The 17,485-nt window shown below is 44.7% G+C and overlaps 1 protein-coding gene and 1 long non-coding RNA gene across 2 annotated transcripts in view; one reads left to right on the forward strand and one right to left on the reverse strand.

Moving 5' to 3' along the window:
• RTN3 (reticulon 3) overlaps positions 1 to 14,547 on the reverse strand; it is a 38,997-nt gene extending 24,450 nt beyond the window's left edge. Inside the window, exons 1-2 of the mRNA XM_080985685.1 lie at positions 14,287 to 14,547; positions 1,668 to 1,718 (exon numbers count right to left, since the gene is read on the reverse strand). Coding sequence (XP_080841811.1) covers positions 1,668 to 1,718; positions 14,287 to 14,398 — 163 coding nt within the window. The 5' untranslated portion in view covers positions 14,399 to 14,547. The remainder of the gene's footprint in view (positions 1 to 1,667; positions 1,719 to 14,286) is intronic.
• Positions 14,548 to 14,927: 380 nt separating this feature from the next.
• On the forward strand, positions 14,928 to 17,400 carry LOC308465642. Its single transcript, XR_013980524.1, has 2 exons — positions 14,928 to 15,126; positions 16,901 to 17,400. It is a non-coding gene; the product is annotated as an uncharacterized lncRNA (long non-coding RNA).
• Positions 17,401 to 17,485: the final 85 nt, after the last annotated feature.

A 17,485-nucleotide genomic window follows, 5' to 3' on the forward strand; every position in this document is an offset into this window, starting at 1 on the left:
AATTGGCAACAGCTCTCCCAGATCCCTTCAACTGGAGATGCCAAGGATCAAATGTGAGATCTCTGGTATGCAAAACATGAGCTTCACCATGGAGTTATCGACCCTCCCTTATTATGTAACATACATAATATGTAGGGACGCGGGCGGCGCTGTGGGTTAAACCACAGAGCCTAGGACTTGCAGATCAGAAGGTCAGTGGTTCGAATCCCTGGGACAGGGTGAGCTCCCGTTGCTAGGTCCCAGCTCCTGCCAACCTAGTAGTTCGAAAACACGTCAAAGTGCAAGTAGATAAATAGGGACTGCTCCTGTGGGAAGGTAAATGGCGTTTCCCTGCACTGCTCTGGTTCGCCAGAAGCGGCTTAGTCATGCTGGCCACATGACCCGGAAGCTGTCTGTGGACAAACGCTGGCTCCCTTGGCCTATAGAGCGAGATGAGCACGCAACCCCAGAGTCGGTCACGACTGGACCTAATGGTCAGGGATCCCTTTACCTTTACCTAATAAGCCTATCCATACCCTCCTCACCAACTGTATTAAAGAGCCAAGAGAATTATCAACTCTTCAGCACCTTCCCTACCAGCATCTTCCTGGTACATCACACACCTCCTTCCCAACAAAGGCAGGTCCCTCCATTCCTCCTAACAGACTTTGTATGACTGCGAAGGAAACCCACATCAACACTGCCAGCACCAAACTATCTGCTGCCAAAGGCATGCAAGCTGGAAAGAGTTTCCATTCATTCACTTTAGCAGAGAGTCCAGGACAGCAATTTTCCAAACTTTGTACCACTACAGGCCACCAGCCTGTCTGCAAAGTACATACTGGAGCATCTTCTATGGGAGCCATTGTGCACGGTAAAGATTCTGGGGCATGATCTGTCAAGCGTACCCCACTTACAGGGCACCGGGCAGGTCTGTTGGACCTCACTGCCCCCCTTGTGATATATGTAACCAAGTGCATGCTCAACTCTCCCTTACAGCCACACATCACATGGGAAGATTGTTAAGCACAGCCAAGCTGGACTTCAGGAAGTTGCTTACTACTATTGCTGACCACTCAGAGGTACCTGTTGAGTACCCTAGAGCAGAGTTTGAAAACCAGTAGCCTAGGATGCAATACTATCCAAACAGACAACTACATAAGGGTATGGCTGTTCTGTTGATTATCATTAACTTGAGCAAAGGAGATTTATTTTGTGAAACATGTCACAACGCCTTGGAGAGGCCTACTGGAGCCATACTGAGATTGTAGTTCCTTTCTAAACTTAAACTCCTGAAACTTCACGATCTGAAGAAGTTTTTGATCTAAAATTTTGCCCCTTCACAGATGGGGCAACCAAGCCCCCACTCTCCCTGAAAGATATATTGTTTCACTGAACAATAATCCATGTACTTTTAGCAAATATGGTGGTTTCAAGACTGCACCTTTAACACAGACAAGAGTTTAACGCTACACCTTGCTAGAAATAGTAATGGGAAGATAGACACCAACTACCGTATACTAGGCCATGAACAAACCTCTGTTGACTATAACCCAACAAGCTGTTATGGAGCTAGCTAGAGGATGTGTGGGATAATTGAAAGAGATGAACCTTATCCTGCTCCCAGTTACAGCCTCTTTTGCAACATTTTTCTTTTAGCAGGGGTACAAGAAAAATGACAGACTTGCCTTGTGAGGTCGAAAAGAGAGAGACAGGCTGAGAGGAAGAAACAAAGGAATCTGAAAGGAAAATACATAGGATGAGACTTGATGACCTTGGAAAGGAGGAAAAAACAAACATTACAGCAGCTTTGTAGTTCCAGATGTCTCAGCTGTACCTGGGCCACGGGAGAGGGGCTGAGGAAAGATCAGTAGCTACTCACTCACCTGGCTGCAAAGTTTTATGAAGTTTCTACGACAGCAAAGCCAAACTGAAGGATATTATCCATCTGCTTAAGAAGGGAAAAGGATAACCTCATCACACGACAATACCTACAACACACTTTTTTCCTTCTGATTTTTCTTTTTCTTGCTTGAAATGCTAGGAAAAGAACAGGTATGTAACAAGCAACTAGCTACACTTCAGGGTAATTGGAAGGCTTTTGGCAACTGCTTAAATGAGACTTTAGAGAGAGAAAACTAGTCAACCCCATTTTGGGCAGCCAATGTGGCCCCTGTCAGAGTCTGGTTACTAGATCATTTCCTGCAGCTCCCGAAGTTGAGTACCTGGATGCAGCAGGAATGACAAAATTAGCTTCGCCGTGCCAGCTTTCCTGCACTGGCTTTCAATGCAATGTTAGTAAGAAATGAATTCAACTTCCTTATAAAAATAGGTAGAGGAATTTTGCCAAGCCACTGAAACCCGTCTGAACCCTTACTCAAACTCTTTCTAAAACACACAATACATATCAAAACATACTATCAGTTATGCTACCAGAATCTGCAGTCAAGAGCCTCAAAACGCATCCCTCACTTATTGCTGATTCTTCTCTCTCTAATCACGTCACACCCTTTGCTGTCATTTTGCTTTCTGTGTTTCTCACACCTCCATTCACAGCCAGCATCTAACCAGAAAACAGCTCCGTTGCCCAAGCCCAACATCCCCTTCTTGCTGGGAAAGACAGAAATGTTTACGTATTAGAGTTCTTTATGCCAAGCCATGATTCACATCTGCCTTCCCCAACCTAGTGCCCTCCAGATGTTCTGAACTCCCAACTCTTATTAACCCTAGCCATTGGCCATGTTGGCTGGACTGATGGGAGCTGGTGAGTTCAGAACATCTGTGGGGCACCAGGTTGGGGAAGGTTGGTCTGTACTAACCATACCTTAGCATCCAAACCATGGTTGAGCTCCACAATTTTACTTGCCAAGGCATGCATTCAGATAGCCCTTGGGCAAGTGTGATGAGCCCCAGGCTTCCTCGCAACCTCACTGCCAGTGGGGCAGAGGATTCCCACCTGCTCCCCCAGCCAAAGGTTCAGAGGGAGCAAGGGATTTGATTTGGCAATATGAGCTTCCCTTTGTCCTTGAGCTCAGAGCTGGAACAGGGAGAAGGAGGCACACATACATGCATGGGACAGCTGACAAATGCAGCCAGTCAAAGCAAGCCTCCGTCTTCCACACTCCAGCTCCTCCAAGCTGGCTTGGAACATGGACACAGACACTCACGAACACACCTGTTTCTGCATTGTGTGGCACTTCCCGCCCTTCTAACTGCAAACTGGGAGCTATAGAGAGGGGGCAGGGGTCTTGCGCCTTCTTTAATGGTTTCCAGGTGCCTGGGCATGGCTGCTCCCCCCTCAAAGGTTTTCTCCTACCAAAACTGTTTCAATTTGTAGTTTTAGCACACACTATAATTAGCTGCTGCAACAAATTTTTACAGGACATATGATTTTTGTATTATAATTTTTTTTTACTAATTACATTAGCTGTTGTAAGATTTTTCCTGAAAGGCAGGCTACATACGTTTTAATAAATATAATCTATGGCCAACAAGGATAAGTGTTACAAGGGTTGTATCCAAAGAAGCCGTTGAAATCAATGATCATCAATAACAAGTTCATTGATTTCAACTGGTTTACTCTGAGTAGGGTTTAATCGGATGCATCCCAAAGTATCTGAAAGTGCGGTTTCTAACACACATCTTTGAGAAGTGATTGTCTCTCATGGACTACGGTACATGAAACTTGAGGTTCAGTGTGGAATTGCCAAAAAGGATTGTGTCCAACCCATACCTAAGGAATCTCACATTCTGCAGTCTGCTTAAGGCTAGAACTATGGCCTGGAAACTGTACATGACAAAACCAGTTTATCCACTCTATCACAGACCTTGGTAGATGACTCATATTTTCCAGAGTAACTGTACAGAAAAGAGAGAGAACAAGCTTGAAAACCTGACATGCCAGGCTGGGAACTGGTATTGGCAATATTTCCTTAGGGGAAAAAAGAAAGGGAGGAGGCTCTCGCCAGTTGCTTCTCATGCTTATCCCTGCCCAAACACCCCTCCGCAAGGGGAAAATTTCAACACCGGAGCTTATTTAGCAACAATGAACAGCAGCTCTATGCAGACCATAGATGACAAGTTACAATTTGCACCAGGGGTCTCCCTCTTTTAAAAGAGGTGCATTGTGAAGCAACTGGCAAATGCATTCCCTAGCTACAGCCCGATGTTGTGCAGGAGAGAACAAGACTCGGGGTGGGGGAAGAGATGCACTGGTAGAATAAATGAATGAAAAGCCCCTGGCCCCCCCTTATCAATCACTCCTCCGTTCCCAGCTGTTCTGCCAATAGGGCTATTTAGTGTCATTTGCCCACAGGATTAAGCTTTCAAAGGAATCTTTATTTTGATTTATCAGACCTTGCAAGAGGCTTGCGTGCACAGCCAGAGCGTAATTGCAGAGTTCTAGATGGTTCTTTGTGGAGGCCTTTCTGAGGTAGCCTGAGCGGATCCCAAGCTGGGATTTGCATTGAGAAAAAGCAACTGTGCTGAAAAACCATGGAAACAATATCGGTTTTTTTAAAAAAAACAACACCAAAACAATGAACAACAAAGCATTTTTCTACCTATGACAAGATAGACCCTGACAGAGAACAGCACAAGGCAAAACAGGTCAAGTTACAGACATATTCCTTATCATTCTTTCATATTTGTACCATTGTCTTTCTACCCAGCGGAGGGGCCCCCCCAAAAGAACTACAAAGATCTAAAGCATCTAATAAAACATTTAAATAATCCGAGCACAGGCCAATGTAGTAAGCTTAAAAAGCACAAGCTACTCCAAGCTTTAACGCCATTCCCAAAACATATGGTCAGTTTTTCTGATTGTCCAGGGCTGTGTTTAAAGACCACAAAATGGTCTGAAAACCATTTTAAGATTTATTGACTGTCATCAAGTGCAAAGATATTAACCTCCTAAAAAAAGGTTGAATCTTCATTAAAAGTGCAAATTACTACTAGTGGGCAGTAGTTAGCCTTTGTACAGCTATCAAGTCCAGCATTTATATCATTAGCGTTCAAATTGCTTCTTACGTCATCTCAGTAGTCTTTACAATCTCCACCAAGTAGACCATGATTAAATCCTCAATGTAGATAGAGCCAGTGAGGAAGCTGAAAAAATAGCTTGTCAAGGTACATCTAGGATATTTGTGGCTGGGGCATCACAAATCACATTCTTGGCCACTAACTCTCCCCTCACCAATTTACACTCCCCCCCAGCTTACTTTTGTTTCGTTTTCACATATTTATTTTCCTCCAGAATCTTCTAACTTGTTTTTCTGGTTTAAGAAACATTTGCTACTTGCAGAGTTCAAGTTAACAAACAAGACAGTCATAGGACAATCTTAGGACCACAATGCAATTGATTCCCCCCCACAATTGTTTTTTCTTTTTTTTTTGAGGCAGAAAAAAAAAATATCCCTTAGATGTAGTAGTAATAATAATGTAATACCACTTAATTGAAAGTAAAACAAAATTAAGGAAAATAAGCACTGTAGCAGAACACTCTCAACGGACATAGCTCCCCAAAGGAATGGCAAAAAGAGAAATGCCTTCACCTTCCACTGGGGGGAAAATGACAGGACAACCATAACAAATGACCATGACACACTGGAGCCACAACTGAGGAAGCCTTGCTTCTTGTGGAAGCTGATCTGCCATCCATATGAGTCTGTACTTTTACCACAGCATCACTCAGAACTGGAGGAGATTCACATGAGAGAAGACATACCCCAAGGCCCAGCTGTAGGCGCTATCTAAACAACAAAGCTGGGTTATAAACAAGAATCCTTAAACCACTGGTCTTCAAATAAATGGTGGCTCTGGATCTGCTGGTGAGTCATGCAAGGCCTCTCATGATCCTCACAAGTGGGCAGCAGAAAGTCATAGCAGGCCTCTGAGGGTGTCAGCAAAGCCTGCACAACACAGAACAGCTCTGCTGGACAGCTACTTGAGGATGTGATGGAGGCAGTAAATAGGTTGCATATAAATGTGTAAATAAGGCAAATCAATCACATGTTGGTGGTAAGATTCATGTAGTCTTATGACAAGGCTGCCACCAATATAATAATGTCAGAGAAATCTACACCTATTCTTTCAGAGGCCATCAATGTGGCAGAAGTCTTCTCCGCTACCCACAGAATCTTCTCTGCTTGATGAAATTAGGAAAATTTTACATCTCCTCCCTGAACATTCAGCTTTAATTTTAAAGCAGTCTCTAGTTCTTTTGTTGGGGGGGGGGGACCCTGCAGGCAGAATTCTACCCAAATGCTCAGTAAGAAGCCGCCCTGTTCCCACCCACCAGCGTTCTGGCCAATGGGTGTCGAGTCCTTGGGGTAACTAAGAAGCACCTGGAATTTACTGTTTATACAAATGCACAGCTATAAGCATAACAGGCTACCTATATTTAGTTTCCAGCTGTGCTGCACTGATACTTCCCCACCCCATTTCACTGCAACATTCCTGGCTAGAGGCCTGGCCGTAGGAAGTTTGTGGTTGGTACAGATTCACATCATGGAACGTATACCACACCACCTCCCTCCCTTCATTTCACATCAATTGAAGACTGAGTAATGATGACCTTTAGAAGTACCACTCCCAGGTATACCACTGGGGATCACTTCATTAAGAAGCGTGATTGTAGCTTTTCTTTTTAAAAAACAGAAACAAAGCTTGAAAAGCTACAGAGAAGCAGCTCAGATTTTGATCTGAGCACTGTCTCTCACTTTTTTCTTTTTTTAAAAAAACCCTTTCTTTTACTCTCCTAAAAATTACACTGGACATGCTTTGGGTGGGGAGGAAGAGGGAGAAAGACAGGTACTAGTCTTAGACCTGCCTTCTTCCACTTCCTAGCTGACACAACAGCAGCTCATGCGTGTTGGAAAAGAGTACAAGAGCGCTCCATCTCCCCAACGTCGCTTCTCCTATCAAAACCGCCCTTCCAAGTTGCTTTAATGTGGTGGGAAAAGATGCTGTGAGATGGGATTGCACCATGTCTGTTTCATGAGCACCAGAGACCTGTTCTGTAAAAAAAAGAAGCATTAAGGCCATCCCAGCTGAAGCAACAGCAGCCTGCACATAAGGGGTGGATCACAGGAAAGAGCTGCATGTTATGATGGCTGGTGTGGGTGTGTGTTGCTGGGACAAAGCTGGATGGCTGCCTAGAGCTGCCTTTGTGCAGAAGCACAGTGTATTCCCAATGCAGAGAAAAAGAGAGAGAGAGAGATGGGAAAAGCAGGTTGTCAACTTTGCTTCTGTTCAGTGGAAAACACAATTAAGCTGCCTTGCGTAAGAGGAAATGCATCCAAACAAGGGACATTTCCTAATTGCTTGAGGGACAGTACCCAGACTTCTGGCTAGGAGTGTCAGGCATCTAACGGAGCTGCTTGGAGTCCAGTATTTCTAACCAGTCTCGAATTTAGTTTTCCTAAGAGTCCATACAAACACAACATCAAGCCAAGGTTTTTCACATGGTGGGCTGATCCCAAGTTACCAGCTGCCTAACTGCCATGCAGCAAAGTCTGGGCCATTGTGTCATCATGTTTAAGAGCTTCATGACACATGTATTGCATCAACTCCAAACCAGAGATGGTCCATATCAACCCCCAATTAAAATATGACTGGGACCAACACTTCCAGTTTCACTGGCCTGCTTTTCCAAGAAGTAGCATCTCTTAGCCCAGAATCACACCATGAATCATCACCTCACCCTAAAACATTAAAAAATTTATAAACTGACTCATGAGCTACCTGGAGCTTTCAAAAAATGATGATTTAGTCCCATAATTTCAGCTAGACAAATGCTTTTTAAATTAAGGTTCTCAACAAACTGCATCTCAGGACTGCTCTACAAATGGAGCAGAATAAGGCGGTAGGATGGATCGACAAAAGCGCTGCAGGCGGGGATCATTCCCCCCCCATGTTCTCCTCTGTTGATTATTTTAAAAAGGAAAAGTGGCATGTCTCCATTCGGGATTAACATGGAGCAGGAAGCCAACTGCATGGTTGTTGGACTCCAACTCCCATCAGCCCCAGCAAGCGTTGCCAATGGTCAAGGATGATATGAGTTGAAGTGCACCAACACCAGAAGGGCATCACTTGGCTATCTCTAAGAAACAGCATATGTTAGTTCCTCATTCTACTGCCATGGGCAGATGCAGCCTCCAAGCCACCAAATAATTCTGTTTGAGGCAGGTCAGTGTCCCAATGAAAGACTCAAGACAATGGGCCAGTTTAAATATCACAGCCAAGCCGTGTACAGACTTTGGGCTTTCGTTCTCCCTCCTCCACTCACCCGCCGAAATCCCCTCCCTCCCTTGCTTTGAGCAACCAAAATCTGGAATATGAGTTCAAATTGTGCTTTCTAATTCCAGTTCTGGAAGCAAACTATGGTTGACTCAAAGCAAGAAGGAAAGAAGGCAAGTGGAGAGTGCAAGGGAAGAAGACAGAGCCAAGGGGTCCACCGTTTGCTCACAAGGGCCTATCCGTGGCTTGGCTACATTGGACCCAGACCTCTGAAACCATAATATCTCTCCTAATGAGGTCCACTAAGTTTGCAATCCAAGGCTGGGGGGGAAAAGATTCAAGTACAACAGTGTCCCAGGATCAAATTGCCTTGAAATGGGTAACTATTCAAATATTCTAATTGTTCACCAGAACGCACACACAGAGATCAATATCTTATTCATAACTATCCCAAATGCAAAGCAAGTGTGCTGCATAATTTATTATTATTATTAGTTATGAAGGAGAATGGATGCAGCTCTCTGATTGCATCTTAGCCCAGCCAAATGCATCTCAAAGAGTAAATGGATGCATTTATTTTTCTCTTGCAACATCCTTTGGGGCTCTGGCTCCACAACAGCAAAAGAATCCCAGGCTTTTTTTTGCAATTGATTCTGCAATGCAGCACCTGCAAGACTACTTTTTTTAATGCATTAGTGCACAATTCCCCAACCCGATGCCCTCCAGTTGCTGTTGCACTCCAACCCCCAACAGTCATAGCCAGCATACCTTCCAGTCAGGTATGATGGGAGCTGGAATACAACAAAATGTATCATTGCAGGAAGGCAAAAGAAGAAGTACTGATCCAACAGGGAAGGGGTGCCATGATCCACATTAGGGTTTTAACCCAACATTCTAAATACAATTTTCTTGCAGGGCAGAGAGGTATCAGATTGGGACCTGAGAGACCAAGATTCAAATCCCCACTCAGCCTTGAAATCACTGGGCAACCTTAGGCCAGGCACTCACCTTGAGCCCATGGAAGAAAGGTGAGATATGAATTAAACACACAAACAAATCATGGGCAAGAGTAAATGCTGCTGCACAAGACAAGTACAACAGCAGAACCATACACAGCCATGACCCTGGATGCCAAGCAGTCACCTCAATATTTTGGAAAGCAAGTCCAAGGTTTCAAGAACAGGTTCTGTTAACTCAGCTCACCACCCTCACAATTCTGAGATAGTGAGAGCGCTTTGTCCTGGATCTCAGGCAAGTCAATCGAAAAAGCTCAACATTCGGGGTGTCCTGGTTTTTACTTTTTGAAATATGGTAACCCAACTTAATGAGAGGAGATCTCAGCCCTCCTGCAAGGTAGGACCATGCTATCCCATTCTGAGGGAGAGGGTATTGTACCCTGTCATAGTGACTCAGCAGAGGAATGTCTGAAGAGCCCAGTTCTTTTAGTCAGTTAAGTCTATTAAATTCCTTAAGATGCCTTTTTCTAAAAGAAAAGATGGAAGACCATAATTCAACCAATTTGGATCTGCAATTCTCTTGCTAGTGATTATAAATTAGCCATCCTCTTCAATATTGAGAGGCAGAAAATGGCTTTAGGAAGAGGTACAGGAAATAGTGTTTCCTTTTCTTCACTGCATCAAAACTACTCCATTATGGTTTGCAATGTTGTAAAATAAAGCCCACAAAGTTACTAGCCTGCTAAAAAATGTTTTACAAAAAAAATAATCCTAGCCTGCTGATGCCTGGCAAAAGAGAAACAAAGTGTCCCATTTCTATGCTGGGCCCAGAAGAGGGACAATGTGCTTTATCCCTCCTCCACTCGCCCACTCACTCACCTGGGTGCAATTTCTGGTTCTGCTTAAATACAAGGCTGATGTATTGTCAAGCTAAAAGATGTGCCCAGTTCTTGTGTCCACATGACAGTGAAAGAACCACGAGCCACAGGCCAAAATGGAGGCCTGGTGGCTAATTTGTGCGTCGTAAACAGATGCAAACAGATTCTTATTTAGAATACTTTGCCCTGCTTCTGCTAGTCATGAAGAAGCACTGCTTATGGTACTGAGGCATGTTCCTGGTCACCCAGAGTCCTCCCCCACATGTGTACATGCACCCTTGCACACACAACTTGGTGAAAGCATTGATGACACACCCATCAACTCCATATTTACAGGGTTAGAAACTAGCTCTCTTAAACAGTTCACAAGATGTCAGTTTCTATGCCCAGCTCAAAATTAGGAACATAGGCCTTATATCATTGGTCAGTATTGTGTACACCGACCTGGCAGCAGCTCTCCCAGGTTTCGGAGACAGCTCTTTTCCAGCTCTCCCTGGAGATGCCAGGGATTGAATCTGGTGCCTTCTGCATGCAGAGCAGGTGCTCTGACACCGAGCTATGGCCTTTCCTCAGTTAGGTCTTGCACAACATTTCTGTGGAACACATGCTGGGGCACCGTTAACACAGTCACAATTGAATAGTTTTGATTGTTGAATTTTAAAGTTACAATTAACTGGTTAAAATGGCTCTGCAGAGAGGTGTAAGAAGCTGACCTCTGGTTCAAGTACATTGGAACTTGCGAGTCCTCAGCAATAATACCACCTATCATTTATAGGGCTTTGTGTGTGTTCAAAGTGCTGCCCATCCATTGTGGTACAAGAGCATCTGCTGCGTGTCCGGCTGATAAGGCACAAAGACTACACAGAGAGATACACATTCACATGTACATATAGTTAACATTCTTCTTCTTTGACATGTTAAGCCTGAATCCTGTAAGACAATGCAGATAGCACTACTCTGCATCTGTGGGGGAGCTGGGCATGTGTACGGAAGGAGATGAAGTCCACACCTTGCTCTGTCTTAAATGAGGTGACCTTGAATCTCATACATATCTTGAGCACCTTACAGCCTTATGCCTGGAGCCTCATCTGTACTCAAAAAGGCTCAGCTTCCATGATGGAGACTGATGCTCACTGATCTGGAGAAGGACTGGTGGTGAAAGGGCCTGATTCTCAAGACAGCTGGTTTGGGTTTGCAGGAGCGGCCTCTGAGGAACTGTTAAACTTGAGGGGCACAAAGATCAGACCACGGACAAGGAAACAGTTATATGGTTGGCAAGGATCAACAACATCCCTTCCCCATCTGGCATTAAGTCATACATCATACGTGTTTGCCTACTGGTCAGTCACAAGACAATGGACTACTGCATGCAATATAGCTGCCATTTGACCTTGACTCTACAAGGAAGACTGTGCATGAAAGAAACTGCTCTTTCCTGAGCAAGCAGCCACAATTCAGACATCTCAAGACAAGACTTGACAGATTAGAGACGTAAAAATATACAGAGAATATATACAGAGAAAGACGGCATCTTGACTGAAATGTTGGCACTACAAGAACTGCCGCATACCAGACACTACTAATATGCCCATGCAAGGGAAGGAGCGTGGTCAGGAATTTCAAAACAAAATCCACAAAGGGGTGGTTTTTTTGTTGTTTTTTTAAAAGTCAGCTAACCCCCAGCTGGGCCACTTGATGAGGCAGAGCTATTGTTAGATGGGGTGCATTGCAAGACTCAGCCCTTTTAAAGCATTGTCACTTGGGCCTGTGTTTTCCACCCTCAGTGAAGCATCTGCAGTGCAGTTTGTTGTGGTGGTGGTTTTTTAAATGAGCATTCCCACCTCTATCTGAAAGCTGCCTTAGAAGATAAGAACCATTTACATCCCAGCCCTCTGAAGCTTATTAGGAGAGGGAGGAGAGGAGCGGTACATATTGCAAAATGTTTTCTGGGGTGCCTCCCTGCCCCCTCTCCAGTTGCCTAAAGCCATCACGAAAGGGAAGATCTGTCGTCAAAGCTGCCTTCTCAAAGACAAATAATTAAATGTACACCTCCAAATGTCCCCCACCCACAAAAAAACCCAAGGTTACAGGGATTTTTTTCTCAGGTAAGGTTTTAAAATAATTAAGACTGCTTTCCTGCTTCAAGTGGGAGCCAGCAATACAACAAGAGACCTTGGTCAAGACGATGACAGAGCAACTGTAAAGGGAAAAGGCAATGCACCCCCCTTCAGTTCGATCACCTGCTTGAGGAAAGGGGAGGGGGCAGATTAAGGAAGCAACTAGCCTAGATCCAGAAAAACCCCAGCAAGCCCTCCCCAAAGCAGATAGAAAAGGTTGCTCAATTCTTGGAGCTATGAGAGACATTTTGGAGTCTAATCTGACAAACATACAGCAGACAGAAGCTTCCCTCTCCCCACCTTCCAGTTGAGACACCACTCCCTTCTCAGCCTCTAGCCCAGCTGGTGTTTTTCAAGTGCTTAGCAAGCGACCACATTTGGAAATGCACTGAAAAGGTACAAAAGCAACATTCAGCCAACCGTAAGTGTATCTGTTCCCCAGTTTGCTACGAAAAAGTGCCCTTAAAACCCAAGCTTTCCTTATCCCATTCAGAATCACCGCCAGTATCAGGGAATGGCCTCCCCAGAGTCTGAAATCCAAACCTTGCCATTGCATCATGCCTGGTAAGGCTGCAAGGCGTATGAAATGGTGGATTAGGAAGCAGCAGGTTGCTGAATGGTGGGAGGAATACCACCATTATGTACAAAAGACTATTATATTCAGTTCTCCTTCAGTCACACCCCTATACACAACTACATACCACAAAGGACATACAATTATTATACAACTCCCAACACCCCATTACCAACCAGCGTAACACTCTGGTGTTATGCCTTAGTCTCCTAAGGATTGTCCATAGCACCAACACCACACCCACAGTCTTGCTTGCCTTCCACCCCATCCTACCATATTTCCCACACAGTCCTGTTTGCATAGCAATCTTCATTAACCTCACATTAGCCACAACACATTTTGTATTTGGTGCACCTCTCTGCGTTACACGTTCCCAATGGACATAATCCAAAATGGCATTTTATTCCAGAACAGTTCCTCTTAAACCTTTCAGACACACCCTTTCTCTCCTTAAGTGTAGCCCACTTTGGAGTTCTATTTCAGCTCCATGCTTCATCTTCTACTCACTGATTCTTCTGCAGGGACCATCAAATACCTTTAGCAGGATCACCATATGTTCACAATACAATATGCAAGCTGCTCTGTAACACAGTACTCTTACTCTCTCAGGCTAAATTTTAAAGGGAGATAAATATTTTAAAAAAGAGGGAAGAAAAGTGTTTCCTATGCAGTTATAGTCAGTCAGCAGTAGGATCCCCCCCCCCCAAACCCCAACCATTTCCCACCTTATAATTATACTTTAATCAGGCCCAATGAAGGGATCAGTGTAACCCACAAATCTATATGACACAATGCGAACTCTTGGCTTGACAAATGTTATTTGGTTCTAGTGAAATATGTTTTTCCAACACTGCTCTTCCACCCCAAAGCCCCACCTCCTGTCATATAGGCTGGTCATCTTTGTATCCCTCCTTTTAACACACACACACACATATTGAATGAAAATGAGTTAACCTTTGGAAGCCTTCTATGCAAAACACCCACATATTATCAATGGAAATATGCATTAGTCCTAACAGCAGCTGCAAAAAATTAAAGGCAAATTTTGATGTCAATAAAGGGATGTTATCCTTACTGAATGCTCTCCTAATAGCAGTTACTTTATATATATAAATATGTATATGCTTATATAGAGAAACACACACCCTGGTTCTGTGAATGCTAAATCTTGTCTACCATATTTCAGACTTACTAAAAAAAAAGGCATTCATGAAAGTCAGTACTTTAGCCCTGCCTGCATGTTTTATGACAATAAAGTCTATTTTGCTTTCTTTTCTTTTTTCATTCCAGGCAAAGGACTCCCTGTAAGAGCCGATTTACCTGAGTTGGTCTTAATAAGAAGAAAACAGGATTCGGAAATGCAATGATTTAAGCGTCTCAGGGAATCCTGGTGCCTTTCAGGGTTTTAAGTTTTTGCTACACCGCCTCCGCCCACCCCTTCCTCCTTCCTCGTGCCCACAAACCACCCGGCACTTCCCTACGCCAAGCCCCCTCCCCCCCACCAGCTGTTCTTTTCCCCTGCCCACCCCACCCCCCACACTCACCAGCGCAAGGCTGGGGGGAACCTGCCCCCTTGAGGTCTCGGCCTCCTGGCTCCGAGGAGCCACCCCCAGCAGAGGAAGAAATATACGGGGACTGGGTGGCGGGCTCAGCCATTTCGTCGATGGCGGCAGCGGCGAAAGCTACGGGGGGGGGGAAAAGAAACCAGCGACGAGGACCTTGGTTATAAGCGACCGCCCCTCTCAACAGACAGGCGCTGACTGACAAGAACGAGGCGATCAGGGCAGACTGCGCAGGCGCGGCAACTGGGCGGCGGGCCGGAGCGCCGCGCAGGCGTACTCCGGGGGGGGCGGGTCTGGGAGGTTGCTCTCCGGCGCAGGCGCAGTGAGAAGTCTGGAAGGAAGAATACTGTATACGATACAGTATATTGTGCCTCCTGCCTCCTCCCGCAGAGTATTTCTGCTCATCCCTTACGTTGGTATTAGAAGCGGCGGGGAGGGGGCGGCGGATTTTTTTTGAGTGTGAGAGAAAATAGGCGGTTTTTGAGGCTGGTCACTGAACTTGCGCATCACGCCCCCTCCCCATTCTCGCGAGCTTTCCAAGTCCGTTTATTACGTTTGCGTGTGAGCGCGCGCGCGGGTAAGACCGGCACTTACGCGTGCGCAGTAGCCATAGGAGCCTGAATAAACGGCCAAGAAACGCGGGCGGGCGCTTTTGTGTTTTTAAGAATCTGCTTTTTTGAGTCGTGTTTCGAACCTTTAGGAAAAGGGGGAAAACAGCTCTGAAGGGACGCTTTCTCCGCCTCCTCCTGAAAAATCTCTTTCCAAATGGCAGTAGGGATGCATTAAGTATTCCTGAAATTTGGAATTGGGAAAGGGCAGTAGGTCAGTCACACCTTGTGACCTGGCTCAGTATAAGATGGCTTACCTATAAGGAAGGGCCATAGTTCAGTGGCAGAGAACATTCCCTGCACAAAATCTTGGAGAGCCGCTGCCAGTCAGTGTAGACCAGCGTTTCTCAAACTTGGGTTCCAAACTTGTCCGACTACAATTCTCATCATCCCTGACCACTAGTCCTGCTAGCTGGGGATGATGGTAATTGTAGTCCGACAACATCTGGGGAAACAAGTTTGAGAAACAATGGTGTAGATCAGAGCTTTCCAAACTGACATGACACGTTAGCTTTTTGGCTGCAGTGTGTAGGTGTGTCCCACGAGCACTCCCCATTCTCCTGGGGCTGGAAAGGAGTTTAACCTCCGGTTTGCTAGTAAAACTGAATTACTGTGTTGCAAAATAATGCACATCTAAAACGTGTGTCACCAATATGAAAAGTTTGGAAAGCTCTGGTATAGATGATAGTGAGCCAATGACCTGACTCAGTGTAAGATAGTTACCTATGTTCCTATGCTCCTCAAGGGAAAGGGCCATAGTTCATTGGCAGCACTTCTGCTTTCATGTTTACTCAGAAACGGAGTTCACTGAGACTTATTTGCAAGCAGATTATTGTAGGGCAGCCCCACACTGGGCAGATTGCAGATTACAGTAGTCTAATCTGAAAGTCGTCACTGCATGAATAGCAGTACTGTATTCAAATATTGTAATAGCATGATAGAGTTGGAAGGGGGACCCTGAAGTTCATCTAGTCCAACCCCCTGCAACAACTGTCCCTTATGGGGATTGAACCTGCAACCTTGGCGTTATCAAGGTGATGGGGGTTTGTGTGAAGTATCGGTTCCAGTTTAATCAACAAAAGCTTCTACTTGCTGTTAGTTTGAGAAAACTGTGTGAACATTTTCCTTTCCATTCCTGATTATGGTTCCACATCAGAATCAAAAGAGCACTAAATATATAAATAAATGTGTCTTTAATTTAAGAGTTCTAAATATACTTCTAATCCGTAATACAAACACCTTTGTAATCTTGAGGCCGATAAGCAGGAATGGTAGGTAAGATAACAATTGTTCCTTTATCTCTGTGAGCTTTTCCGCTTTCATTATTGAATGACACACATAGAAACTCAATTGCAAATGTTTAATTTTTAAAATAAATCCTGCTCCTGTGCTTTTAGCAGCCTAAAATGAAACGGAAAGATTTTGGCATTGGTTTATCTTCATGTTTGAACATATGCTGCAGATCAGGAGAGGTACCAGCAACGACAAGAGCAGCCAACAGAATACATTGCAGTATGTCTGTGGTGCCCATAAGAGCTCCAATTTGCAAATGTGCCCACAGGCCCCCAAAGGCAGGCAACTCTTGTCATAATGGTCATGTTCTACCTCCACTGTAGGCCTCTGAAAACCAGTTGCCGGGAATCACAAGTGGAGAATGTGCAGTTGCACTCAGGTCCTGTTTGCAGGCTTCCCAGAAGCATGTTATTGTACAGATGATGGTCCCTTGATTTGAAAGGCTCAGGCATTGGCTCATGGGGGGGGGGAGTGCAGAGGCAGCAGCAGTGATGTTGGGGGAGATCTGGGTTACTGGCAGAGGCCTGCAGGTGTGTACTGCTGCCAAAACAGAGCTCCCCAGTCTGGTTTAAAGATACAGAACTATAAGAGGGGTGAGCAGAAACAGCCTTGAAAGTTGATAAACAACAGCTATGTTGTTTTATGTACTGTTTAGCTGATTTCAATGCTTACCACTTCTTTCCATTCATATACAGTCAAACTTTGGCACTCGAATGTGATCTGTTCCGGAAGGACATTCGAGTTCTGAAATGTCCAAGTTCCAAGACGCGGCTTCTGATTGGCCGACAGCTAGGCTTTTGCACAGTGGAAGCTGCGTCGGATGTTCGTCTTCTGGGGAATGTTCGAAAGCCGGAGCATTTACTTCTGGGTTTTCGACGTTTGGAAGCCGAAATGTTCGGCAATGGAGCGGTTCAAGAACCGAGGTTTGACTGTACTGTGATAATGACACATGACAGACCTGTAACTCCTGTTTTATTATTGCTGTTATTTAATGTACTGTAATTTATCTATCTCCTGGACACCACACACACAGATCACCAGATCCTCTGACCATTGCAATGTTTGTTAGCCTAACTTACCTCACAGGTTGTTGTGGGGATAAAATGGGAAGAGGGAAGAAGCATGCATGTAACCTTCAGCTATTTGGAGGAAAGTGGAGATATACACATTAATAATAATAAAAATAAAAATAGTACATTGCATGTGGTTCTGGTCACCTCATCTCAAAAAGGATAGAGTGGACAAAGAAAGGTTGCAACATTTGAGACTTTTTTGTTTAG

This window comes from Podarcis pityusensis (assembly GCF_964106645.2).
Source record: "Podarcis pityusensis genome assembly, chromosome: 16".
NCBI classification, from domain to species: Eukaryota; Metazoa; Chordata; class Lepidosauria; order Squamata; family Lacertidae; genus Podarcis; species Podarcis pityusensis.